The 26,304-nt window shown below is 42.7% G+C and overlaps 1 protein-coding gene across 1 annotated transcript in view; it reads right to left on the reverse strand.

Moving 5' to 3' along the window:
• Nucleotides 1-217: 217 nt before the first annotated feature.
• LOC129703148 (zonadhesin-like) overlaps nucleotides 218-26,304 on the reverse strand; it is a 74,893-nt gene continuing 48,806 nt past the window's right edge. Inside the window, exons 27-44 of the mRNA XM_055645315.1 lie at nucleotides 25,221-25,399; nucleotides 23,253-23,699; nucleotides 22,923-23,122; nucleotides 22,173-22,317; nucleotides 21,370-21,608; nucleotides 18,930-19,094; nucleotides 18,135-18,262; nucleotides 17,255-17,523; nucleotides 15,657-15,862; nucleotides 13,731-13,875; nucleotides 11,989-12,215; nucleotides 10,748-10,877; nucleotides 8,955-9,153; nucleotides 8,231-8,401; nucleotides 6,309-6,439; nucleotides 5,691-5,890; nucleotides 2,641-2,810; nucleotides 218-544 (exon numbers count right to left, since the gene is read on the reverse strand). Of these exons, the coding sequence (XP_055501290.1) occupies nucleotides 2,673-2,810; nucleotides 5,691-5,890; nucleotides 6,309-6,439; nucleotides 8,231-8,401; nucleotides 8,955-9,153; nucleotides 10,748-10,877; nucleotides 11,989-12,215; nucleotides 13,731-13,875; nucleotides 15,657-15,862; nucleotides 17,255-17,523; nucleotides 18,135-18,262; nucleotides 18,930-19,094; nucleotides 21,370-21,608; nucleotides 22,173-22,317; nucleotides 22,923-23,122; nucleotides 23,253-23,699; nucleotides 25,221-25,399 (3,319 nt within the window). The 3' untranslated portion in view covers nucleotides 218-544; nucleotides 2,641-2,672. The remainder of the gene's footprint in view (nucleotides 545-2,640; nucleotides 2,811-5,690; nucleotides 5,891-6,308; nucleotides 6,440-8,230; nucleotides 8,402-8,954; nucleotides 9,154-10,747; nucleotides 10,878-11,988; nucleotides 12,216-13,730; nucleotides 13,876-15,656; nucleotides 15,863-17,254; nucleotides 17,524-18,134; nucleotides 18,263-18,929; nucleotides 19,095-21,369; nucleotides 21,609-22,172; nucleotides 22,318-22,922; nucleotides 23,123-23,252; nucleotides 23,700-25,220; nucleotides 25,400-26,304) is intronic.

Here is a 26,304-nt window from a genome sequence, read left to right on the forward strand (position 1 = left end):
TATCTATTCCCCTTATGATTTTATACACATCCATGAGATCACTCTTCGGCCTCCTGAACTCCAAGTAATAAAGTCCTAGGCTGTTCTGGCAACATCCTCATAAATCTTCTCTGCAGTCTTTCCAGTCTTTCCAACTTAATGACACATTATTGAAAGAACCAGTTAGTCTGGGCACGATTAAATTAAATTAAAGTTTCACAAAGGATGAACATTAAAGAAATATTGAAAAACTTTTATTTTATAAAATAATTTTCAATGAAATGAAAATCGTATGTCAGTGTTTTTGCATAAAGTATTGTCTTTACTTTGCATTCAAAATAATTGACCAATTTGGATTCATAAGCAATTGTTGTAAAAGATTATAAACAATTTGTAGATTAATATTTAAACATGCAGATATCTCAACAAATGTAGGAATGGCAAATAGCGTAGTTCTTTTTATTAAAAAATTCAGACTATTTTATCACTACCATTGACAATCATAAAAAATACAATAGCTTGCTGAAATCTTGTAAACTCCTCTCATCCAGTAGATCTGTATTACCTGAGGGAGGAAAGAAATGATAAATTCCCATTCAGTTACATATGTGACAAATAAACTTTTTCACCCAGAGTGTTGTGAATTTATGGAATTCCCTGCCACAGACGGCAGTGGATGCCAAATCACTGGATGGATTTAAGATAGAGCTCTAGGGGCTAGTGGAGTCAGGGGATATGGGGAGAAGGCAGGCACGGGCTATTGATACAGGACGATCAGCCATGATCACAATGAATGGCGGTGCTGGCTTGAAGGGCCGAATGGCCTCCTCCTGCACCTATTTTCTATGTTCCTATGTTTCTATGTGCCATGGCCAGGGTGCCCGTCTGGAAGGATCGAAGGCTCGTCATTTGGTGGGACTGGGAACCCGCTTGAATGTTTGGTGGATGGTGTAACCAGGAAGGGGCTGGAGGCGTTAGACGCGAGCAGCAAGGGCCGGTAGGAGAGTGAACTGGGGTAATGCATCCAGTGCCTTCACGGTCGGCTGCCGGCGGCAACCCCCAGGGACACAAAGATGGCTGACTGGGTGAGGAGAAGAGAAGGACGTTGGTTCGCGGGAACTGCTCCAGTACATTGAACAGGACTTGGACTTGGGACTTTGCATAATGGCACCCAAAATGGCGGGAAAATATGCAAAAAGAATTTCACCCTTTAGTTACATATGTGACAAATAAAGCACCCATTGCAATGAACTCAGTACTGAATTAATAATGGACAGTGAATTAATGGAACATAAGGTCCAGTTAAGGTTAGTAGATGTGGTAAACCTGTCTGTTTTTAGCTAAATTTTGCTGGGAACTACTTCTCTTTCACCCCCACTCTTTCTCCAAATCATGGCTGTAGACATGCCCGTCTCGAAGTGGGTCATGAAATAGCCTCCTGCCCTACTCAGCCACCCCTCCCTCAACATTTCAGGGCATGACTGTGGTGCAGGTGGCAGAGTTGATGCCTCAGAGCGCCAGAGACCTGGTTTCGATCTTGACTTCGGGTGCTGACTGTGTGGAGTTTGCACATTCTCCCTGTGAAGGCGTGGGTTTCCCTCAGGTGCTCCAGTTCCCTCCCACATCCCACAGATGTGCGGGTTTGTGGGTTAATTGGAGATGCAAAATGCTGGAGTATTTTCAAGGGTCAGGCAGCATCTCTGGAGACGATGGAGAGGTGATGTTTGGTGTTGTGACCCTTCTGGACTCTTTTCAGACCTGTTGGGTTACTCCAGCATTTTGTGTCTATCTTTGGTATAAACGTGTATCTGCAGTTGCTGTTTATTGCATTATAGGTTGATTGGAAGGGGTACAGAAAAAAATTACATGGATGTTGCCAGGACTTGAGGGTCTGAGCTGCAGGAGGAGGTTGAGCAGGTTGGGACTCAATTCATTGAAGCGCTGTAGGATGATCTTATACAGGTGTATAAAATCATGAGAGAAATAGATCAGGTAGACGTACAGAGTCTCTTGCCCCGCGTAGGGGAATCGAGAACCAGAGGACATAGTTTTAAGGTGAAGGGCAAAAGATTTAAGAGGAAACTGAGGGATATGGAACAAGCTGCCAAAGAAGATAGTTGAGGCAAGGACGCAACATTTAAGAAACAATTAGATAAGTACATGGATAAGACAGGTTTGGAGGGATGTAGGCCAAACGCAGGCAGGTGAGACTAGTGTAGATGGGGCATGTTGGTTAGTGTGGACGTTAGACCAAAGCGCCTATTTCCAACCGTATGACTCCATGGTCTCTGTAGATATCCCAGAGTGTGGGGATTGGTTAACAGGACATTCAACGTAACGTTGTTTATGGATTAAAATGTTCAAAGCAGCTGCTGAGCTTCTAAAACAGGTTTGTTGTTCTGGAAGCACAAGGATTTTATCACCACAGTGAACCCTTGTTAAAATGGATAAGGGGGGGAGATGGTGTCCATTGTTGCGGATTGTCTTCTATAACCGCGTAAGATTTTATCATTGTATAAGTAGAAGAAACAGACAAATGCTGGATAGCTGAGCATTTCTTCCATGGATCATAGTTCACAGATCATAGGCTTAAAGGTGAACCTACGGAGGTTTATATAAAATCAGTCTTTTCCCAGGGTAGAGAAGTCTAGATCACGTTACCTTGCTTTAAATGAACAACATACGTCCTTTCATCAGAAGCATCCTCTGGCTTGATTAGCGATGGTACAAGTGGTGCCAGGAGCACAACGCATTCCCGTGCAGTTCACTGTTCCAGTATTGACACACTCACAAGTTTCGGAACAATCTTCAGTGATAAACTTTTCCCCGACCTATTCACAAGAAAAACGCAAAGAATGACATTTGCCTCGTGGTTACAATTACCACATGTAAAATTATTTAGTCCAGATCTTTTTGTAACTTTTCTAAATCTGCTAATGCTGAATTCAATTCAGACACAAAATGCTAGAGTAACTCAGCGTGACAGGCAGCATCTCTGGAGAAAAGGAATAGGTGATGTTTTGGGTCGGAACCCTTCTTCAGACTGTATTCAATTGAATTCTGACTGGACTGAATTCAATTAGTTTTGATTGATAACAAGCCACAGCATGAAAGCATGCCCTTTAGCCCACCGGGTCCACGCCAACCATCGATCACCCGTTCACAATAGTTCTATGTTTTCCACTTTCACATCCACTCCCTACATACTCGGGGCAATTTATAGAGGGCCCTACAAACCTGCACGTCTTTGGGACGTGTGTGGAAACTGGAGCACCCAAAACAAAAACATGCAGTCACAACAAGAACACATGCAAACACCACACAGACAGTGAGCACCCGAGGACAGGGTCGAACCTGGGTCTCTGGCAATGTGAGGCAGCAGCTCTACTTTGTCTTTCGATAGAAGGGCTGGTGGGAGAAAAAGCTGCTGATTGATGGTGGTTGTATGGATCAGAATATTAATTCTTCTTCCCAGAGAAAATTCATGTCTTTTTTTCCAGAATATGAGGCAAATCATATCCCACTCCATTCTCCAGTTGCTGCCTGATGTTAGGAAGTGCCCAAGAACACAAGCCGTGTGGCGGGAATAGCCTGGAAGGCCCGGCTCACCAATCTAGAATGGAAGGAGTCGGACAGATGGCTGGTAGGCAGATCAACTGCAGATGGAAGTGCAGTACCTCGATGGGCGAGTGGGCAGCTGGAGGCCCTGTAACAGACTGGGGTTCGGCTGGACTGGGCGCCGCACCATGAGGCCTAGTGCGTGGACTGGACGTGGCCTGTCGCAGCGGAGCTGCGGTGGAGACATCAGGCTGACCTTGCAAAGCCACCAGGGCAACAGGCCTTCATGGTCTGGTCAAGAACCCTGTACTTACAACCACTGGGCACTGTGAAATGGTGCCAAAACTGACAACTCTGTATACTGTCTCAGTGTACTAATGCTCTACACTTGTACTGTGTCTGATACACTTATCTAAGATGCATCTAAGTGCTTATGTATAGTGATATTTGTACTGAACTGTATACAAAAAATGAATTTCACTGTAACATAAGTAAAGTAACATGTTATAAGTAAAGTACCATTGAACCATTGAGAACCAAGTGGAAGTGTAACTGACACGAATACCCAATTGATTCCAAATTTGATGAACATGCCATCTTCTTAAAAGCTGCTATCAATACAACATAGAGTGTGTGTTTTTAAATAACCAATAAATCTCCCACTAGTTTTCTTGTTCTGAAAATCTTTGATTCAATTGTACATTCAGATTGAGGCAGTGCTAAAGTTGGCAGGCACGAAAGCAAAGCTTTAGTTTATGAAAGTGAAATGAAAAAAAGTGCTGTTATTTCTCCCAAGGGCTCTGGAAAACCAGACAAATACTGCACACTTGTTTTGGGCAGTTTCTGTTTCCAATTTATCTAACTGTCTGGACAACTGTGAAATGTGCTTCAATTTTGTATTGGCCACAGATATAAGGCAGTTATTCTCTGCTGTGTGCTTGTTTTGGTCATCCTCCTGTAGGAAATATACCATTAAGCTGGAGAGAGTGGAGAGCAGATTAACGAGGCTGTTGCCAGAACTCGACGGCCTGAGCTCAAGGTCAGCACAGTAGCGTGGCAGTAGAGTTGCTGCCTTACAGCGCCAGTGACCCAGGTTCGATCCGGTCTGTACGGAGTTTGCACATTCACCCTGTGACCATGTGGAGTTTTCCGGGTGCTCTGATTTCCTCCCACACTCCAAAGGCGTGCAGGTTTTTGGGTCAATTGGCTTCAGTAAAAATAGTAAATGATCCCTAGTGTGTCGGATAGTGCTTGTGTCTGGGCAGTGTGGATCGATGGGTCAATGCGCCTGTTTCTGCATCGTATCTCTAAAGTCTAAAGTAAAGTCTATAAGGAGAAGTTGGGCAGGCCAGGGCTTATTCCTTGAAGTGCAGGAGGCTGAGGGGCGAACTTATAGAAGTGTATAGAATCATGAGGGGAATAGATAGGTTGAATGCACAGAGTCCTTTTCCCATGCAAGGGGAATCAAGAACCAGAGGCCATAGGTTTATGGTGAAAGGGGGTGATTTTCACAATGGGATGAGTGTAGATGAGGCATTGTGGTCGGCATGAATGAGATGGGCCAAAGGATGTGTTTCCATGCTGTATCACTCGATGACCATGACTCTATGTGCATAATGGGTCTTTACATCTTTAGACTGAAAACTGATTTCGATAACACACACACGCACGCACACACACACACACACAGAAAATGGTGTGATACAATAATCAAAAGAATAACAAATCAACTGTAATTTAAATAATAGTATGGCACAGTGGTGTAGTGGGTAGAGCTGCTGCCTCACAGCACCAGAGACCCGAGGTCCCTCCTGACCTTTGCTTGCTGTCTGTGTGGAGTTAGCACGTTCTCACTGTGACTGCGTGGGTTTCTTCTGGGTGCTCTGGCTTCCTCCCACACCACAAAGACGTGCGGGTTTGTAGGTTAATTGGCCTCTGTAAATCGCCCCTAGTGTGTAGGGAGTGGATGCGAAAATGGGATAACATAAAACTACTGTGAACGGGTGATCGATGGTCGGCGTGGACTAAGTGGGCCGAAGGGCCTGTTTCCATGCTGTATCTTTCATTTAATTGCGAGCTTCTCAGTAACGTAAACAATTGCAGTAAATGGGATCATACAGTGTACACCAACAAATACTAAATAATAAATTTACCTCATAATACTTGGTTCGATAAGTGCATCCACATGATTTGTAGGGGACACAGTGGAAATCACTGAGTACAAAGCCTGGCAGACAGTCACAGCCCTCTACGGTGGGTGATTCACACTCTGAGGGGGCACCAAGGTTAGCACAGGAAGCAGGACAGGACGACATCTGTATGTTGTATTGGCTATTGTCCGGACACACCATCTCTGTGGGGGAACAATCATTGCACATTAGTTAAATAAACCAAGAGTCAAGAGTGTTTTATTGTCATATGTCCCAGACAGAAAAATGAAATTCTCTTCCGCAGCAACATAACAGAATATGTAAACATAGTGCTCAGTAAACAATATCATTCATGAATAAAAGTTCTATGGGTCCTGTCTGTAAGGAGTATGTACGTTCTCCCCGTGACCTACTTGGGTTTTCTCTGGGATCTCTGGTTTCTTCCCGCACTCCAAAGACGTAAAGGTTTGTAGGTAAATTGGCTTTGGTAAATAATGTAATTTGCCCCTAGTGTGTAGGATAGTGTTAGTGTGCAGGGATCGCTGGTCGGTGCGGACTCTGTGGGCCGAAGGGCCTGTATCTAAACTAAACTAAAAACAAGACTAGCAATGCAGTCCATACCACAGCGACTGTCTTTCCTCCATTCTCCCAGAGCGACTCCTTGTTCTTGGCAGTGCAAGGCATATTGTTCCAGGTTAAAACAGAGCACCTCAGTGATATTCCGCACTGAACATAAACTGAAGATGCAGTTCCTACAATGAAAAACAGCGGTTTAGTTTGTTGCTGCCACGTGGACTGAAGTACAGTGAAAAGCTTTTTTTGGTTATTGCGAGGGGTTTACGGCATAGGTTTAAGGTGAGAGGAGAAAGATTTAATTGGAACCTGAGGGGTAATGTTTTCACACAGTGGGTGGTAGATGTATGGAATGAGCTGCCGTCGAAGGTAGTTGAGGCAGGTACTATCACAACTATTAGGAAGCATTTAGATAGGTACATCTATAGGATAGGTTTACAGGGATTTGTCCATATGCGGGCAAGTGGAACTAGTGTAGATGGGACATGTTGGTCAGCATGGACAAGTTGGGCCGAAAGCCTGTTTATACGCTGTATGACTCGATGAGTCTATCTACTTACTCTATGTGTAGGGAACGAGCTGCTGGAGGAAGTAGCTGAGGCAGTTACTATCACAATGTTTAAGAAACATTTGGACAGGTGAATGGATAGGAAAGGTTTAGAGAGAAATAGGCCAAACAGAGGCAGCTGGGATGAGTGTCTATGGGACGTGTTGCTCGATGTGGGCTGGTTCTGCCAATGAGCCTGTTTAACGCGGTATGACTCTATGACTAAGTGAAGCAACTAATGTGGTGAGCTTATCAGACTGATAAATTATGTAATGACAACAATTTGCATTTTTAAAGCCCATTTAACATTTAAAATTAACCCTAACATTTTCACTTGAGCAAATACAAATCAAAATCTGGCTGAATCTACAAAAGGTGATTGAAAGTTTGGTTCTCCAGGTAGGGTTTGAGGAATATCTAAAAAGGCAGACACAAGTAACTGCAGATGCAGGTTTACAAAATAAGACACAAAGTGCTGGAGCAACTTAGCGGGTCGGGCAACACGCTGGAGAACATGGATAGGTGACGATCTGGTCAAAACCCTTCTTTAGTCTTTTTTGTAAACCATTATCTGCAGTTCCTTGTATCTCAGTGAGAGGTGGATACAGGTGAGGCGGAGAGGTTGATAGGCAGACTAGTGGACAAAGGCCAGAGATGAAAAGCCAAAAAGTGTCAGATGAGGAGATAGGGATAGAAGAGGCGTGAATGTAGGGATTGGACAGGCTAGATGCAGGAAAAATATTCCCCATGTTAGGGGAGTCCAGAACCAGGGGTCACGGTTTAAGAATAAGGGGTAGGCCATTTAGGACTGAGACGTGAAAATATTTTTTTCACCCAGAGAGTTGTAAATCTGTGGACTTCTCTGCCAATTCACTGGATGTTTTCAAGAGAGAGATAGATTTAGCTCTTTGGGCTAAAGGAATCAAGGGAAATGGGGAAAAAGTGGGAAATGGGTACTGATTTTGGATGATCAGCCAAGATCATATTGGATGGGGATGCTGGCTCGAAGGGCCGAATGGCCTGCTCCTGCACCTATTTTCAAAGTTTCTGTGTTTCTATGTAGTGTTACAGCTACAGAGAAAATGTAGATAAAAAGAAAGTGCAAGATCACGATCAAGTAGATTGTGAGATCAGAAATTCATCCCCAGCAGATGTGAGGTCTGTTCCTGATGGGGAAGAACCTGCTTTCAAGCTCTTGTGTCTTCTGCCTGAAGGGAAAGGAGCGAAGAGCGAATGACCAGGGTATGAGTGGTCCTTGATTAGACTGGAAACCAATGTAGATAATGGAGCAGGGTGGATGAATGTGGTTTGCAATGAAGGGTGCAAAGTGCTGGAGTAACTCAGTGGCAGCATCTCTGGAGAACATGGATAGAAGGACCAAAGAATGATTACATGCTCTGTACACAATATCAATTATTCTCACAGTCGGTACTGTTCTGGAGAGATGATTCTGTGGCAGTTGCTGAATGGTCCATCAGTGTCAGAAATTATTCCACAATAACCATTGCTGTCTATGAGCCTCAGTTCCCTTTCGCTACAATGCAAGTCAAATCCAACGCCTGTTTCCACATTTTCATCGCTGGTGGAATGTTTCCTGCATTCAAATAATGAAAAATAAGTCACAAACAATAAAACTCCAATGCTCTGGACTGGATTCAAGTTTGTACTACTAGTTTGCTTTTTGTTTTATACAGCGGGGAAACGTATCCTTCGGCCCCAGGCATGCGGGTTTGTAGGTTAATTGTCCCTCTAAAAATTGCCTCTTAGTGTGTAGGGAGTGGATGCGAAAGTGGGAGGCCATGGCACTAGTGTGAACAAGTGATCGATGGTTGGCATGGACCCAGTGGGCAGAGGGGCTGTATCCCCAAACAAATTGAAACATAGTACTACTGTGAATGGGTGATCGATGGTCTGCGTGGAATTAATGGGCTGAAGAACTTGTTTCCCTGCAGTATCTCTAAACTAAACTAAACATAGAACTCGTGTGAATGGATGATCAATGGTTGGCATGGACTCAATGGGGCCTGTTTCCACACTATATCTCTAAATACATTACCTTATAATGTATTGTGTAAGTTTTTAGAACTTTATGGGCTGTTCCCAACCTTTTATCCCATTCTACACTCAACCCACATAGTAGCGCTCACCATGAGGACCTCCGTCCATTTGCCGCTGCTGGTCTTCCAGATCCAGGTCTACTTTTGAGAACTCCTGAACTTTTGCCAGAAGAATTTACATCCGTATTTCTTGTTCCATCTGACTGCATGAGATCATTTGTACTCGTTCCATCAAAATTACTGCACAATCCTCGAACCCATTTAATGTAGTTATTGGGCAGAGTGATATCTATGGAAAATGAAAATAAATATTTGTAAATTCAATGTAATAGTAAAAATTAAAGTGGCAGTTAGAGAAGGTCGGCACAGTGGCGCAGCAGTGGATCTGCTGCCTCTCAGCGCCAGAGAGCCGGATTCAATCCTAATCACAGGTGCAGTCTGCGTGGAGTTTGCACATCTTTCTTGTGACCGCTTGGATTTCTTCCAGTGAACCAGTTTTCTCCCACAGTCCAAAAACGTGTGATCTTGGCATCATGTTCAGCAGGGATTATCCCCATCTACCTGCGTTTGACCCATATCCTAAACCTTTCCTATCCATGTACCTGTCCAAATGTCTTTTAAATACTGTTGTAGTACTTCCCTCAACTATCTCCTCTGGCAGCTCCTTCCACATACCCAACACCTTCTGTGTGAAAAGGTTGTCCCTCAGGTTCCTATTAAATCTTTCTTTTCTCACCTTCAACCCATGTCCTCTGGTTCTTGATTACCCTACTCTGGGTAAAAGGCTGTGCGTTCACCCTATTTATTCCTTTCGTGATTTTATACATCTCTATACGATCATCCCTCCAAGGAATTAAATCATAGCTTTCCCAACCTCTCCCTATTGCTCAGGCCCTCAAGTATCTATTCCCCTCATGATTTTATACACCTTTAGTTTAGTTTAGAAATACAACACAGAACAGGTCCTTCGACCCACCGAGTCTGCGCCGGCCAGCAATCCCCGTACACGTGCACACTAGAACAATTTACAAAATTTACCAAAGCCAAATAACCTCCAAACCTGTACGTCTTTAGTGTGGGAGGAAACCGGAACACCCGGAGAAAACATACAAACTCCGTACAAACAGCAACTGTAGCCAGGTTTGAACCCAGGTCTCTGGCGCTGTAAGGCAGCAACTCTATTGCTGCGCCACTGAGTCATATTCAAACAATATGGAAACAGGCCCTTCAGCCAAACTTGTCTATGCCTCATCTGAGCTAGTTCCATTTGTCCACATTAGGCCCACATCCCTCTAAACCTTCGCACCCAGGTCTCTGGCGCTCTAAGGCAGCAACTCTACCGCTGCGCCACTGTGCCACCCTCTCTAAGATTCTGCCTACTTGTTTGTGAATGTTCAGAACTAATTAACTGCGACGAAGACCGCGGACTCCAACAGGACTAACAAGCTCATCGTGAAGGCTGCCTCCATCCTGGGGACGGAGTTGGATTATGGGAGGTGGTGTTGGAGGGGAGGATGCTCCTCAAACTGCGCAGGATCTTGGACAATACATCTCACCCCCTCCATGACACTGGTCAACCTGAGGAGTGCCCTCAGTAACAGACTGGTTCCACCAGGATGCAGTACAGAACGCCACAGGAGACCCTATTTTCCCTGCGGCAATCAAACTGTACCACTCCTCCCCCTTCGGTCGTGGGGTAGATTGACTCCCCTCCCTTTGCACATCCCCAATCCTTTCTACTCGTCACTTTAATTTCATGTTTTATGACTGTTGGCAGACCAATTTCCCTCCTGGGATAAATAAAGTTGTATCGTATCGTATTGTAATTTACAGCTTTTGCATTGCTGAATTTGCACCGCACTCATCTGAAAATAACATGGTACCTGCGTGAGCTTTCGCATCAAAACTGACAGCGAGCCCAAAGTCTGTCTCCAGGTGAAGCCTGTTGGATCGTTGGTATATCTGCAGACCATCGTCAAGCTGAATCGGAGGCTTCACCATTTCACCATCCACCTACAAGAAATCCATTTGATCCTCAGATGAAAAGGTTACTGACCTTCATTTTTAGTTTTCATTACCACTAAATGTAGCAAGTCTTAAAGATTCAATTCATGTAGAGTCAGAGTCACAGTCATACACGACAAAAACAGGCCCTTCGGCCCAACTTGCCCGTGCCGACCGTGATGCCCAATCTACACTACTCCCACCAGCCCACGTTTGGTCTATATCTCTCTAAATCTTTCCTATCCATGTACCTGTCCAAATGTCTTTTAAATGTTGTTACAGGACCTGCCACAACTACCTCCTCTAGCAGCTCGTTTCATTTACTCACCCCCCGATGTGTGAAAAAGTTATCTCTCAGGTTCCTATTAAATCATTCCCCTTTCACCTTAAACTTATGCCCCCTGTTTCTTGATTCCCCTATTCAGGGTAAAAGACTCTTTCACTTTAAATATGTTCTATTTAAAACATACCAAACTGGGTGTGATGTAAAATTAACTGGCACGGTGGCACAGCGGGTAGAGTTGCAGCCTTACAGTGCCAGAGACCCGGTTTCGATCTTGACTTTGGGCATTGTTTGCGTGGAGTTTGCCCATTCTCCCTGTAACCATGTGTCTTTCTCTGGGTACCTGTACCGAGTTTGTATATTCTCCCTGTGACCATGCGGTTTTCTCAGGGTGCACCGGTTTCTCCCCACACTCCAAAGACGTGCAGGTTTAAAGGTTAATTGACTTTGATAAAATTGTAAATTATTCCTAGTGTGTAGGATGGTGTTAGTGCATGGGATAATTGGCGTGGACTCGGCGAGCCGAAGGGCCTGTTTCCGCACCGTATCTCTAAAGTATAATAATTTAAAGAACAGATTATTCAACCCAAACCTTTCCCCGCCTTCTTCTTCCCTCGCCACCTACTTTGTCACTTTCTCAGTTCCAATGACAGTTGTTCAATCAGAAACCTTGCCTGCTTCTCTGTCCTCACACTGCTAACTGTTACCAGTTTTTACTGTTTCCGTAAATCAGTTAAACCTGGCATCACGTTCGGCACAGACATTGTGGGCTGAAGGGCCCGTTCCTGTGCAGTAGTGTTCTGTGTTTTATATTCTATATGGCACATTGCAACTTACCACAAGTCTTCGCTTTTCTTGCAACTGGACAGTGTGGCCGTAGACTTCAATAATGATTTGCTTCTCATTCCGAGGTGCATTTTTGCCAAGAATCCTGAACTCCTGCAGCCTGTCAGGAATGCCAGTTGTTTCTGCCAGAGTGTATTCATTCTCGCCAGCAAAGTGATGGAACCAACCATCAAAAGCCAAATAGTACGGACTTCCCCCAACAGTGCACTTGCTGAACCCTAAGACAAACAAGTACATTTAAACTCTTACAATGGCTTTATTCCTGACCGACACAAATATACTGTATCTACTTGTGATGGAAGATGTCACCAAACTAAAGCTTCAAGCATACATTGAATTCTCAACGCAGCCCATTAAGCTCTGAAATTCTGAAGTAATGATAGGGAGACACAAGGAACTGCAGATGCAGGAATCTTGAGCAAAACATAAAGTGTTGGAGGAACTCAGTGGGTCAGGCCACATCTAAGGAGTAAAATGGACATGCAACATTTTGTGTCAGGACTCTGAAGGGTGTGTGTCTGAAGAAGGGTCCCAACCCGAAAAGTTGTCTGTCCATTCCACACACAGACGCTGCCTGACCCATTGAGTTCCTCCAGCACTTGGTGTTTTAGTAATAGGGTCCTTAATGAGTGCTACCTTGACCAGTTTGTATATGATGGCTTCTAGGGATACTGTGAATAAAATATTGTCATCACATAGAGAGAGAAGAAAATGTTGGGAGCAGATGACACTGATGTGAAGACATTGCAATGGTCTGTAATGCAAAGAAACATCATAGGTGGGTAGTATATGACTCAATTGTTATCCAACCCACAGTTAAATAGGTTTAGGTTTATCATCATCACAAGTATCGAGGTACAGTGGTTTTGTATGCTATTCAAAGAGATCAGATAATATTATACATAAATATAATCAAAAGTACACAAAGTAACTCTGTGGGTCAAGCAGCATTGCTGCAGAACATGGAAAGGTGATGTTTGGGTTGAGGCTGAAGTATGAAGAAGGCTCTCCAGGCCAAGGTCCATTCTTCAGTCTGAAGAAGGATTTTGAACTGACACGTCATCTATCCATGTTCTCCAGAGCTGACTAATTCCAGCACTTGGTGGCCTTTTGTGTATTAACCAGCATCTGCAGTTTTTTGTTTCTACATAATTACAATCAAGCAAAACTCAAGTATAGTAAGTAGAGCAAATGTCAAGATACAAAATGGAAAATATAGTTCTCAGCATTGTAGTGCATCAGTTCCATAGACAAAGTCCAATGACTGCAATGGGGTAGATGTGAATACCCTAGCTTATGGAAGGACTTAAAGCAAAGTACCAGAGGCTGACTGCTCAATCATATAAGTAGCAGTATATCATATAAAAATTGTATATCGTATAACTCAGTGGGTTAGGCAGCATCACCCTGCACTTTGTGTCTATCTTTGATATAAACCAGCATCCGCAGTTCTTTGCTTCAACATAAAATAAAGTGTTAGTGTTTTTAAAAAAAGGAGGTAAGGAAAAGCTACCACACCATAAGGATGGGTGTAGAATAATGTGGACATCCCATAGCTGGTGAAACTGCGTAACAGAAAGGGGAGGTGTAGAAATGCTTCACTGGATTTACTCACTAATATTTTCATCTTTTGGTTAGTTCGGGAAAAGATTTTGCAAGCTGGCGTTATTAAAACAATCAATTAAATACGAATACAAATCAGAAAATGCAGTGGATAAGCTATTGTTAGATACCAGTGGGATTGCAGGTGTATTGTCCATTCCTCCTCAAACTGCAGACCTCGTTCAATCCACAGTCAGAGTCCATGCAGGTTACTTCACCACCTTTCTTGCAGACACACATTTGGGTGCAGTGTTCTGTCAGCCACTTCTCCCCGACCTGCAGAAGATGTGTACAAATGTTAGTCAAGGTGCTACATGAGGGACCTTAATCTGCAACAATGTCTCTCCATGAATCGTTACAACACCTTTAATACTTTCACAGCACCTTGCCAAAGCTCAGGATGTTTCAAAATACTTTATAGTCAACTATGTACTTCATGAGTCGTACATCATTATCAGAACTACGATGCACAAATTGATTCCAATACATCGCTACTGATGAACTGGAATCAATTTGAATTCATATATTGATAATACAAACTATTATTTGTACAATTTAAAATACATTGTTGTATTTTAAATTACAATGTGATTACCATTGCATAATTGTGTAATATATTATATATAATTGTAATATATAATTATTTCTATTATATATTGTATAATTATGCAATATATAATATATAATATAATACCTATTGTATTGGAATCAATTTGTGCACAGCAAGATTCCATAATTAGTAAAGGGCATGTTCCACTTTCACGACCTAATTCATGACCTTTTTTACTCGTGGACATTTTTCATCATGCTAGAAAAAACGCTCCGAACTACTTGATGCCACGAGTACCTACGACTAGCATCACAACCTCCTACGACTAGCATCACAACCTCCTACGACTAGCATCACAACCTCCTACTGCCTTGTGACAACCATGCTGTGAGTATGAGTCAAGGACAAACTCGGCAGAGGTCGTGAATTAGGTCGTGAAAGTGGGACAGACTTTTAATGAGGTGATCTCCAGACTCTCTATTATAAATGTTAATTGAGAGATAAACAATAGCTAAGTCACTGGCGATAGCTACTCTGCTCCGATAATCTTTTGGGCCCATTTGAGAGTCTATATGTTGCCATAATTTGTCACCTCTTCCACAACCAAGCAACTTTGTTCATGCATTTCCTTCAGCCCTGCACTGAATTGCTAGGCAGTTTAGTTTAGAGTATACAGCATGCACACACCGAGTCCACACTGACCAATGATCACCCATGCACTAGTTCTATGCTATCCTGGTTTCACATCCTACACACTGGGGGCAATTTACAGAAGCCAATTAACTTACAACCTGCACATCTTTGAAATGTGGGAGGAAACTGTTTGCCGTACATATGAAGATGTAACACACTTGATTCTTGGATCAACAATTTCCATACTGTCTCTCTCTCAAAAACACTATGCCACAGGAGAGCTTTAGGATATTCCAGAGAAACCGCTTTGATTACATGCACGTACCTGCACTATTGCCCGAACTAAAAGCATTTTCATATTCAATACAATATGGCAAAGTCCACACATTTAGAACATAGAGCATAGAACATAAAACAGTACAGTACAGGACAAGGCGTTTTGAGCCACAATGTCTGTGCCCAACATAATGTCAGGTTAAACTAATCGCCTTTGCCTGCATGTGATCCCTATCTCTCTTATGGTTCAATGGTACTTTATTGAATTACATTTATTACAATCTCTGCATATCCATGTGCCTACCCAAAAGCTTCACGAATGCCACTATCGTATCAACCTCCACCACCACCACCCCTGGCAACACGTTCCAGGCACGCACCACTCTCTGTGTAAAAAATACTTGCCCTGCACATCTCCTGTAAACTTCTGCCCCTCGCCTTAACTATATGCCCTCTAGTCCTTGACATTTCCACTCTAAGAAAAAAGGCTCTGACCTTTAGTCCATCTATGCCTCTCATAATTCTATGCACTGCATCACCATGGGGCAGAAGAGGATTTGTAATCTAGCTTTCATGTGCTCCTTTTGGATATACTTACAGGGTGGTAATGATTGTTTGTGTCTTTGCAGCCGCATTCACTGATTGGAACACAACGCTCATCGCTCTGCACAAAGCCGTCGTCACACGCACATCCTTCCACACACGCAGACGTTCGGCACCTGAATGCTGCGTGTATACTGTCGCATGTAGCAGGGCAGGCGGGAGCACAGGTCACATAGGTGCTCTTTGGTGGGCAATAGTAAGCTGCAAAGAGAAATATTAAACATTACCATCGTACCAGTGCCCTCCACCGACAGAGTGGGGCCACACGCAAATTAGAGGAACAGCACTTCAAATTTTGCTTGGACAGCTTCCAACCCAGCGGTATGAATGTTGATTCCACAATTTTCAAGTAACCCCTGCAGTCCCTCTCCCCCCACCCCTCTCCCACCCGAGTCGTCCTACCAGGTCCACTGTTTGCATCCCTGTATCCCTCTCGTTATCACCTTTTCCTCAAACAACAATGGGCCATTATGGGGTCCACCATTCCTTGGCCATCTGTTGCTGGCCCTGATACACTCTGGCCTTTTCCTTCTGCAATCCCCCACCCCCCCTTATTTTCGGTCTGAAGAGGAGTCCCATCCTTTTTCTAAAGAGATGCTGCTTGACCCACTGAGTTACCCAAACACTTTGTGTCCATCACCATTTTCCCAGCCTGGTTGGAAGGGCATTACAATGGAACGGCACAGTGGTACAGCTGGTAGTGCCGCTGCCTCACAGCGTCAGAGATCCCGTTTCAATCCTGAGCTCAGGTGCTGTCTCTGTGTGGAGTTTGTACGTTCTCCCCGTGACCACGTGGGTGTCCTCTGGGAGGTCTAGTTTCCTTCCACACCACAAAGATGTGTGGGTTTGATTAATTGTCCTCTGTAAATTGTGGAGGGATTAGTTGCGAAGGTAGAATAAAATTGAATCAGTGTGTACGGGTGATGGTCGGTTTGGATTTGGTGGGCCGAAGGGCCTGTGTCTATACTGTATCTTTCAAATCAATGATTGAATCTTTTGTTTTATTCAATGAGCAGGAAGACAGACAATTTTGCGACCTTGAGAATAATGTTATGACAGGCAAAGCAGACAGAGCAAATAAAGCTTGTACGGACATGTGGGCTGGTTTTTTGAATTGTTGTTGTGCTTGGTTTTTAGGTTAATTTGACTTCTGTAACTTGCTCCCTAGTGTGTAAACAATAGACAATAGGTGCAGGAGTAGGCTATTCGGCCCTTCAAGCCAGCACCGCCATTCACAGTGATCATGGCTGGTCATCCACAATCAGTACCCGGTTCCTGCCTTCTCCCCATAGCCCTTGACTCTGCTGTCTTTAAGAGCTCTATCTAACTCTCTCTTGAAAGCATCCAGAGAATTGGCCTCCACTGCGTTCAGAAGCAGAGGATTCCACAGATTCACAACTCTCTGGGTGAAAAAGCTTTTCCTCATCTCCGTTCTAAATGGCCTACCCCTCATTCTTAGTGTACTAGTGTACAGATGATTGCTGGTCGGCGCGGATTTGGTGGGCCGAAGAGCCTGTTTCCGCACTGTATCTCTAAATTAAACTAAACTAAATTAAAGTAAACTAAACCAAACTTATTAGCATAATCACTCACGACAGAAAGTATTGTTCCTCCATACAAGTTCTGCTCCCTGTTTCTTGCAAGCATCAGCGTAATGTTGAATGTTATCACACAGCGCAGGGAGTAGACCATTGTATTTGCACATATCCTGCACACAGTTCCCGATGAAGAGATCTGGGTTCACCACGGAATGGCAAGACTTGTATTTACTGGACAGCATCTCCTGGCACTGGGCCTCAATCATCATCTTCTCGCTTGGAGAGCAAAGGAAGTCCAATTGGCGTTGTTTTTTAGGCAGGCAGCTAGTGAAGGGAAAGAGCAGTAGTTACATTACTCTTTGTCTTTTCATTTTTTCCTTTAACTACATGGCTTGGTGTAGTATGCTATTAGAATGCATACATAATACATTGTTTTGGTCACCATGTAATAGGAAAGGTGTTGAAAAGGGCGCCGAGAAGATTTACGAAGATGTTGCCAGGATTCGAGCGCCTGAGCTACAGGAAAATGTTGAGCAGGCTAGAACTTTATTCCTTGGAGTGCAGGAGGATGACGGGTGACCTCATAGAGGTGTGTAAAATCACGAGAGGAATAGATCGGGTAAATACACAGAGTCTTGTGCCCAGAGTGGGGGAATCAAGAACAAGAGGACATAGGTATAAGATGAGGGGGGGAAAGATTTAATAGGAACCTGAAGGGAAACCTTTTCCACATAGGTGGGTATATGGAACTAGCTGCCAGAGGAGGTAATCACTATAACAACATTTAAAGGACAAGTCAATAGATAGGAAAGGTTGAGTGGGATTATGGGCCAAACGCGGGCAGGTGGGACTAGTGTAGATGGGGCCTCTTTGTCGGCATGGGCAAGTTGGGCCAAAGGCCCTGTTTTCATGCTTTATTAATATTGGATGATTACCTTTGAGTGCCAACTTCCCCCGATTTCCAACTGTTTCCAAATTGATCTGCATTTTCTGCAATTATTCCATTGGGCATTCGGAACTCGTCACTTTGCCGGCCATTGTAGTCCCCACACAAGCCACACACCTACATTAACAAGGGAATGAAGTGCCCAAGGTCATTATGAAGAGGTGATGTGATCAAGATAGACTGTAAAAAATATCACCTAACAGGGCAGGGATAACCTGCTATTGGCCACATGTCAGCTTTTCAATTTGATGTGTTGAGAAGTCGACTACTTCCTGATGTGGGGAGGTTGTCTACTGAGTCTCATTACCTCTAGTATGTGTTCCCACAACTGTGTTTCACAATCTCTACAGACCTTCCAAATGAATGACATTATTGAGGCCATAATAAGATGAGATGCAGGGATAAAAGAGGCACAAAACGCTGGAGGAACTCTGCGGACAAGCAGTGCGTCTGGAAAAGTGGAGTTGAGTTTATTGTCACGTGTACCGAGGTACAGTGAAAAGCTTTTGTTGCGTGCTAATCAGTCAGCGTAAAGACAATACATAATTACAATCGAGCCATCCACAGTGTACAGACGCATGATAAAGGGAATTGGCGCAAACTCTTTGGGCCAAAAGGCCTCATTCCACACTATCTCCAAAACTAAAAATTATAATAAAGAATATCACTGTACCTAGGTACATGTGACAATCAAGTGCCATTAACACATTGAACCATTGACCCATTCACTTCCAAATCATTAATATGTGTAAAATATGTTGCATAAAATACATGCTTCACATACCTTTGCATAATATGCTTTCGGCAAACTGATCTCCAAATTGCGATTGCCATCAAATTTCACTGACATGCCAAAGTCTGTCTCAACCATAGTGTAGATACCATTTGTTATAATATTTATACCTTTCATACGACTCTCGATTGGTGAACGAGCCCTTACTCCGTCCAGCTAGAATACAAAATACATTGTATGATATAGACACTGTTAACTGAAAAAACAGAATCATTTTGCAGCATAAACAACTGAAAATTAACTTGATGTCAACTAAGGTCAACTGAGAGCCCAAGATGCTATTTTTTTTCTGTTTGCAACTTTACATTAGTTTGTAAAAAATAGATTATGAAATCGCCCCAATATAAAGTCAGTATTGTGCATTAGCCTTCCATAGAAACATAGAAAATAGGTACAGGAGGAGGCCATTCGGCCCTTTGAGCCAGCAACACCATTCATTGTGATCATGGCTGATCATCCCCTATCAATAACTCGTGCCTGCCTTCTCCCCATATCCCTTGACTCCACTAGCCCCTAGAGCTCTATCTAACTCTCTCTTAAATCCATCCAGTGACTTGGCCTCCACTGCCCTCTGTGGCAGGGAATTCCATAAATTTCTCAACTCTCTGGGTGAAAAAGTTTTTTCTCACCTCATTCTTAAATAACCTCCCCTTTATTCTAAGACAATTTAAAGAAACCACTTGGGTTTGACATTTTCATACTTTAATGGAAGTGAAAATCTTTTTTAAAATGGCCTGCTTATTGGCAATCATTAGTTGAAAACCTAATTCATAAGTGGAGGGTATATGGAACGCACTGTCAGAGGAGGTAGTTGAGGCAGGTGCTACAACTACATTTAATAGGTAATTGGACAGGTACATGGCTAGGAAAGGTTGAGAAGCATATGGGCCAAATGCAGAAAGTGCCTGGAAACATTGGCGGGGGTGATGGTGGAGGCAGATAAATTAGTTGTTTGAGAGGCTTTATTTATTTAATTTATTTATTTCATTTTAGAAGCAATTGTATGAAAAGAAAATGATCGACATAACAGTTATACAATGTTCGTACTGCTTCAGTTTTAACATTTTATGAACTAATAACTATATTGGGGGAGAAAATGGAAAAAAGGGAACAAAAGAAGAAAAGAAAAAGAAAAGAAAAAATTTCAAGAAAAACAAGAAAAAGAAAAATGAAAACCCCCAGAACTAACGAAGGTGTAAAAGAAGTGGAGATATATCCCACTACCCTTCCATACTTGAGAGGCTTTTAGACAGGCGATAATTGAGACAGAGAATGAGAAGAATGGTCCTTCAGTGGTACTTACCCAAGTTTTATACCTCCTTTAAATCACAATACCAATATCAGTTGACCAATATAGTTTAGATTCAAGATAGACCAAAACTGTTGGAGTAACTCAGTGGGGCAGGCAGCATATCTGGAGAAAATGGATAGTGACGTTTTGAATCAGGACCCTTCTCCAAACCCGAAACATCACCTATCCATTTTCTACAGAGATGCTACCTGACCTGCTGAGTCACTTCCAGCACTTTGTGTCTATTTTTGGGATAAACCAGCATCTGTAGTTCCTTTTTTATTACATTATAGTTTAGTTTATAAGCATGCAGGTACAGCAGACAGCAGAAGAAAGCGAATCACATGTTGGCCTTTATAACACGTGAAGTTGAGTATAGGAGCAAAGAGGTCTTTCTGCAGTTGTACAGGGCCCTAGTGAGACTGCACCTGGAATATTGTGTGCAGTTTTGGTCCCCTAATTTGAGGAAGGACATTCTTGCTATTGAGGGAATGCAGCGTAGGTTTACAAGGTTAATTCCCGGGATGGGCCACAGTTTAAGAATAAAGGGTAAGCCATTTAGAACGGAGACGAGGAAACACTTTTACTCACAGAGTCTGTGGAATTCTCTGCCGCAGAGTGCGGTAGAGGCAGGTTCTCTGAATATTTTCAAGAGAGAGCTAGATTTGGGATCTTAAAAATAGCAGTTAGGGGGTTTGGGGAGAAGGCAGGATAGGGGTACTGATTGGGGATGATCAGCCATGATCACATTGAATGGAGGTGCTGGCTCATAGGGCCAAATGGCCTTCTCCTGCAACTATTGTCTAGTGTCTATTTAGTTTAGTTTCTTATTATCATGCGTACCAAGGTACAGTGAAAAGCTTTCGTTTGCGTGCTATCCAGTGAAAGTGAAGACTATACATGAATATAATCAAGCCGTCCACAGTACAGAAATATGATATAGAGTATAACATTGAGTGCAAGATATAACATTAATGTCCGATAAAGTCCTGTTAAAGATAGTTCAAAGGTCTCCAATTGGGTAGATGGGAATGTTTCACTCACTAACAAGAGAATATTTCACTTAATCAGCCAAAAAGTTTACACAAATACAAATATCAAAAGTGAAGCATTGGTACAAGTTAAATATTTTTGCCTTACCAAGGTCCTCCTGTTTTTTTGGAGAGTAATGCGAATACCATACACATCTATGTAGATCTCTTTCAAATAAGATGAAGAATGTTGTTGTCCTTCATTTAGTACGTTGATGCTGAGAGGAGGTACATTGCTGGTGTCACACAAATTCACCAGAGTATATGCACAAGAGCCGGAGAATGAGTACATGACCTTATCAAAGGTATAATAGTGAGTGTCTCCAGCAATGTGGCAGGATGCACTTCCTAAACAACAACAATAATCCAATGAAATTCCAAACAATGTTTATTATGCCAAAATAACTTAGTGTTACGATGTACATAGTACTGGGTATGGTTAATAGAACAATATAAAATTATGACAGACCTTAAAATTATAGGGTAGACAGCCATAACCTTTTTCCCAGCATGGAAATGTCAAATACTAGAGGGCATAGATTAAAGGATAGACACAAAGTGCTGGATTGACTCAGCGGATCAGGCAGCAGCTCTGGAGAAAAAGGATAGGTGATGTTTCAGGTCGGGACCCTCCTTCAGACAGACTGTTTCTTCTGCTTCTAAAGTTTAAAGGAGATATGCAGGGCAAGTTTTTTTTTTCACAGAAGGTGGTGAATGCCTGGAACATGCGGCCAAGGGTGCTGGTGGAGGCAGATACAATAGTAGCATTTAGGAGGCTTTTACATAGGCACATGGGTACATGGCTATGCAGGGAATGGAGGGATATGTACTGTATAACAGGCAGGCAGAGGAAATTAGTTTAAAAGTTGGGTCTGTGGGTCTGTAATTTATTATTTTTGTACAATCACTCACCTGCCATCTGGCAGCCCAGAACTCCATCCCATCTCTCACATATCTCATGCGGTTCGCACGCCGAGGTTTTACAGAGAGTGACGTTGTTGCCCATGCACGTACAGCGCTCCGTGCAGTTCTCATTTGTGAACCAGCTTTCAGAACTCTGAAACAAATCCACCAAGATGACATTGTTAATATACAATATACATTAATGATTTAGATGAAGGGATTAAAAGTAACATTAGCACATTTGCAGATGGCACAAAGCTGGGTGGAAGTGTTAACTGTGAGGCGGATGCTACGAGTATGCAGAGTGACTTGGACAGGTTGGGTGAGTACTTCAAGCCCAAATAATTTAAATAACATTAAAAAGAAATACGTCTGAAAAGTATTTCTCCTTGCCATTTTATTGGATGTTCTAACTGAAAGGCTGGCCAGAGGGAAATCAGATGTGAGTTTATCCCACAGGACAATCTCAGGAATCAAATCAAAGTGGGGGGAGCAGCGATGGACACTGAGGCAGATCTGTTGTGTTGAGTTTAGCTATGCAGGTTGGTGGAAGCATGTTTTTTGTCATAACAAGGAACAAAGAAAAGATCTAAAAGAGTAATTTGAAACAAAAACAATTTATCTTCATTCTCCAGAGATGCTACCTGACTTGCTGAGAGTCTCCAGCCCTTTGTGTGTCTTTCTTTTGTATGCAGATTTTGTCCATTATTTATTTATATTCAAGCAACATGTGTGATTATTACAAGCAAATGGATTTACCTGATAATATTTGTTGTGGTGCACACAGCCACACTGACTGTTCAGAATACAGATGTCTCCACTAAGAGTGTATCCAGGGTCACAGAAACATCCTTCAACAGATGGTAGAGGACAGCTGTCAGGTGCAGATGTCTCCATGCAGGTAGTGGGACAACCTGTACCACAAGTCTCATAGTGGCTACCGCTAGGACAGGTTGGTGCTAAAGAAAGCATAACAGGAAAAAACAATCACTTTTCTTCACTTCGTGTAGCCTACTCAAATTATTTGTGGAGTCATCCAACATATTATGTAATGCACAGAATGTAATACATCATTGTAGATGCTGGTTTACACCACGGATAGACACAAATGCTGGAGTAACACAAACTTGGCATAGGTGAGCATGCTGTTGGTGAATATATCACTTGATAACACCAATGATTTCACCCATTTCTTCATTACTTTTCTGATGTTCCAAAATAGTTTGAGAGAATATGAAGTGACTGAAGATTTTTTTTGGCCTTTTGGACAGGATAGACATTGGCGATGTATAGCAGAGTATAACTTACAGCATAATGTGTTGTTTCTCCATTCTACACACACTCCAGCTTGTGTGCACAAGGCAGCATAGGTTTGCAGGGCTAAACAAAGTGTCGTCGACAGCCCTCCCTCAGCGCACACATCATAGACACAGTTGTCAAAGTAATTCTTGGGAGGAACTTTCTCGTGGCATTCTTTAAATATTCCTGAAAGAAAAATATTTAAATGTAAATCGGAAATTTCCAATTCAGAACGTTATTCCAGACAACCAAATTTAGAAAAAAAAGACACAAAGAGTTTAGTTTAGTTTAGTTTATCGTCATGCGTTCTGAGGTACAGTGAAAAGCTTTTTTGTTGGAGTAATTCTGCGGGTGAGGCAGCAACTCTGGAGAACATGGATAGGTGATGTAGCAATCGGGACCTTTTTACAGAGTCTGAAGAATGGTCTTGACCTGAAATGTCACCAATCCTCTAGAGGTGTTGCATGACACACTGAGTTCCTCCAGCACTATAAGTCTTTTTTTGTAAACAAGCTTCTGCAGTTCTTCGTTTCAACATTTAAGCAATTTCTGTAGTTAGAGCCACAAGGAACTGCAGATGCTGGTTTACAAACATAGGCACAAGGTGCCGGAATGACTTTTGTCTAAAAAAGTCCCAACCCAAAACTTTGCATATCTATGTTCTCCCGAGATAGTATCTCACCCACTCCAGTACTTTGTGTCAATTATTGAAGTTACATGTGTAAAACCAGAGGGAAGCTTTGGGATTATTTTGCAGAATGATCCTGTGGTTTATTTACATTTTGAATAAAGAAACTATTGTACCAAGCAGAAAGTTTAATTGCTTTGATTGCACAAAATTTGGTAATCGTTCCATACACGCACTGTTATTTTGCACTTCCACGTTTCATAACGCATTGATTAAACTGGGGTTAATTTGTTTTGCCAGATTTGATCAGGAGGTAGAGGATTCAACGATTACAAAATGTTCTCAATCTTATAATGTCAGATAGAAGCAATATTTCAATATGAACAATAGCCAAATTCATATCCAGAAACATGTGGCATTTTATAACAAATCTTCTTGCTCTCTCCCCTGCTAACTTATTTCAAGGAGGGGCATCCTGGCAGTCAAAGAGTCACGGAGCACAGAAACAGGCCTTTGGCCTAACACTTCCATGCTGACCCATCTAAGGAAATCCCTTTTGCCTGTATTTGGGACATATCCCTCAAAACCTTTCCTATCAATGTACCTGTCCAAGTATCTTTTAAATGTAGTTATTGTACCTGCCTCAACTACCTCCTCTGGGAGCTCGTTCCATATTCCCACCACCCTCTCTGGTTCCGATTAAATGTTTACCCTCTCACCTTAAACCCATGTCCTCTGGTTCTCGATATCCCCTACCCTGGGTAAAAGACGCTGCATTTACCCCATCAATCTCCTTCGTGATTTTATATACCTCTACAAAATTTAGTTTAGTTTATAAATCTTAATAACTCTTAATAAATCTTAAATTTCCCAAATCTCTGTTAGATTCCACCTACAACATATTTACACACATTCATTATTCTGCTGAATTAGAATTCTTCAACCTATGGCTTATTTTCCATTTTCCCACTAAATCTCTTGTGCTTTCCATAAATAAGGAGCGTGGTTTGTCATAGTGGGAATATCTATCATTTTCTCAGGGGTGAAAAATATACTGAACGGCAGGTTGTGGAATGAAGAAATCGCTTCATTGAATTGTAAAAATTGAGTTACATCCCACTATTATCAGCTTGAGATCATTCTGGGGATTGTTTGGTTACAGCTTTTATTTATATTATCTGTTGGAATTGGTTGCTTCATTTTTTTATGCCTACCTGTTGGATCTGTAATCATCCCACAAGCAGTATCTTTTTCTGCATTCTCCTTATCAGCTGGATCACATTGAAAGCCGTTCCCGCCGTGATTACACCTAAATTAGCAAATAAAAGAAACAATTGCAATGAGAAATATGTCCAGGTCGAGGTATCAGTGATGGGCCGCTGGAGGCCCTGCAACAGCCTGGGATTCTATTAGATTGGGTGCCGCTCCAAGATGCCAAGCACGCGGACCAGACACGGCATTCAGCGGCACGGAGCATCGAAGCAGTGGTGGAGAACATCGACAACATCGCCTGGACTGTCCGACCCCTACAACTCTGATTCAGTGCCGCCGCCAGGACACTGGGTCTTTATGGCCAATTCAAGACTCTACATTTTTAACAACTTTGAAACTTGAAGGGTACAACATGGCGTGAAAAACGTGGTGATTCTTGTGTATTGCCTCAGTGTGATCGACTATCTTACACTCTTGTACTTAAATATGATTTTGTCTATGTCTGAAAAAGTGTCTCGACCCAAAATACCACCCATTCCTTCTCTCCGGAGTTGCTGCCTGTGCCACTGAGATACTCCAGCTTTTTTTGTCTATCCTATGTATAGTAAGATTTTTACTGAAATCTATGCAAAAAAGGAATTTCACTGTACCTAGGTATGGACAATAAAGAACCATTGGGGCAACACAGAGGCACAGTGGGAGAGCTGCTGCCTCACAGCACCAGAGACCTGGATTCCATCCTGACCCCAGATGATGTCTGTGTGGAGTTTCCACGTTCCCCCTGTGAACACATGGGTTACCCACGGGTGCTCCGGTTTCCTCTCACATCCCAAAGACTCGATTGAAGGTTAATTGGCCCTCTGTAAATTTCCCCTAGTGTTAGGGAGTGGATTAAAAAGTGGGATAACATAGAACTAGAGTATAAGGGTGATTGATGGTCAGCATGGGCTTTGTGGGCCAAAGGGCCTGTTTCCTTGCCGTTTCTTTTAATTAAAAATGCAA

Source organism: Leucoraja erinacea, chromosome 14, assembly GCF_028641065.1.
Source record: "Leucoraja erinacea ecotype New England chromosome 14, Leri_hhj_1, whole genome shotgun sequence".
Lineage (NCBI taxonomy): Eukaryota > Metazoa > Chordata > Chondrichthyes > Rajiformes > Rajidae > Leucoraja > Leucoraja erinaceus.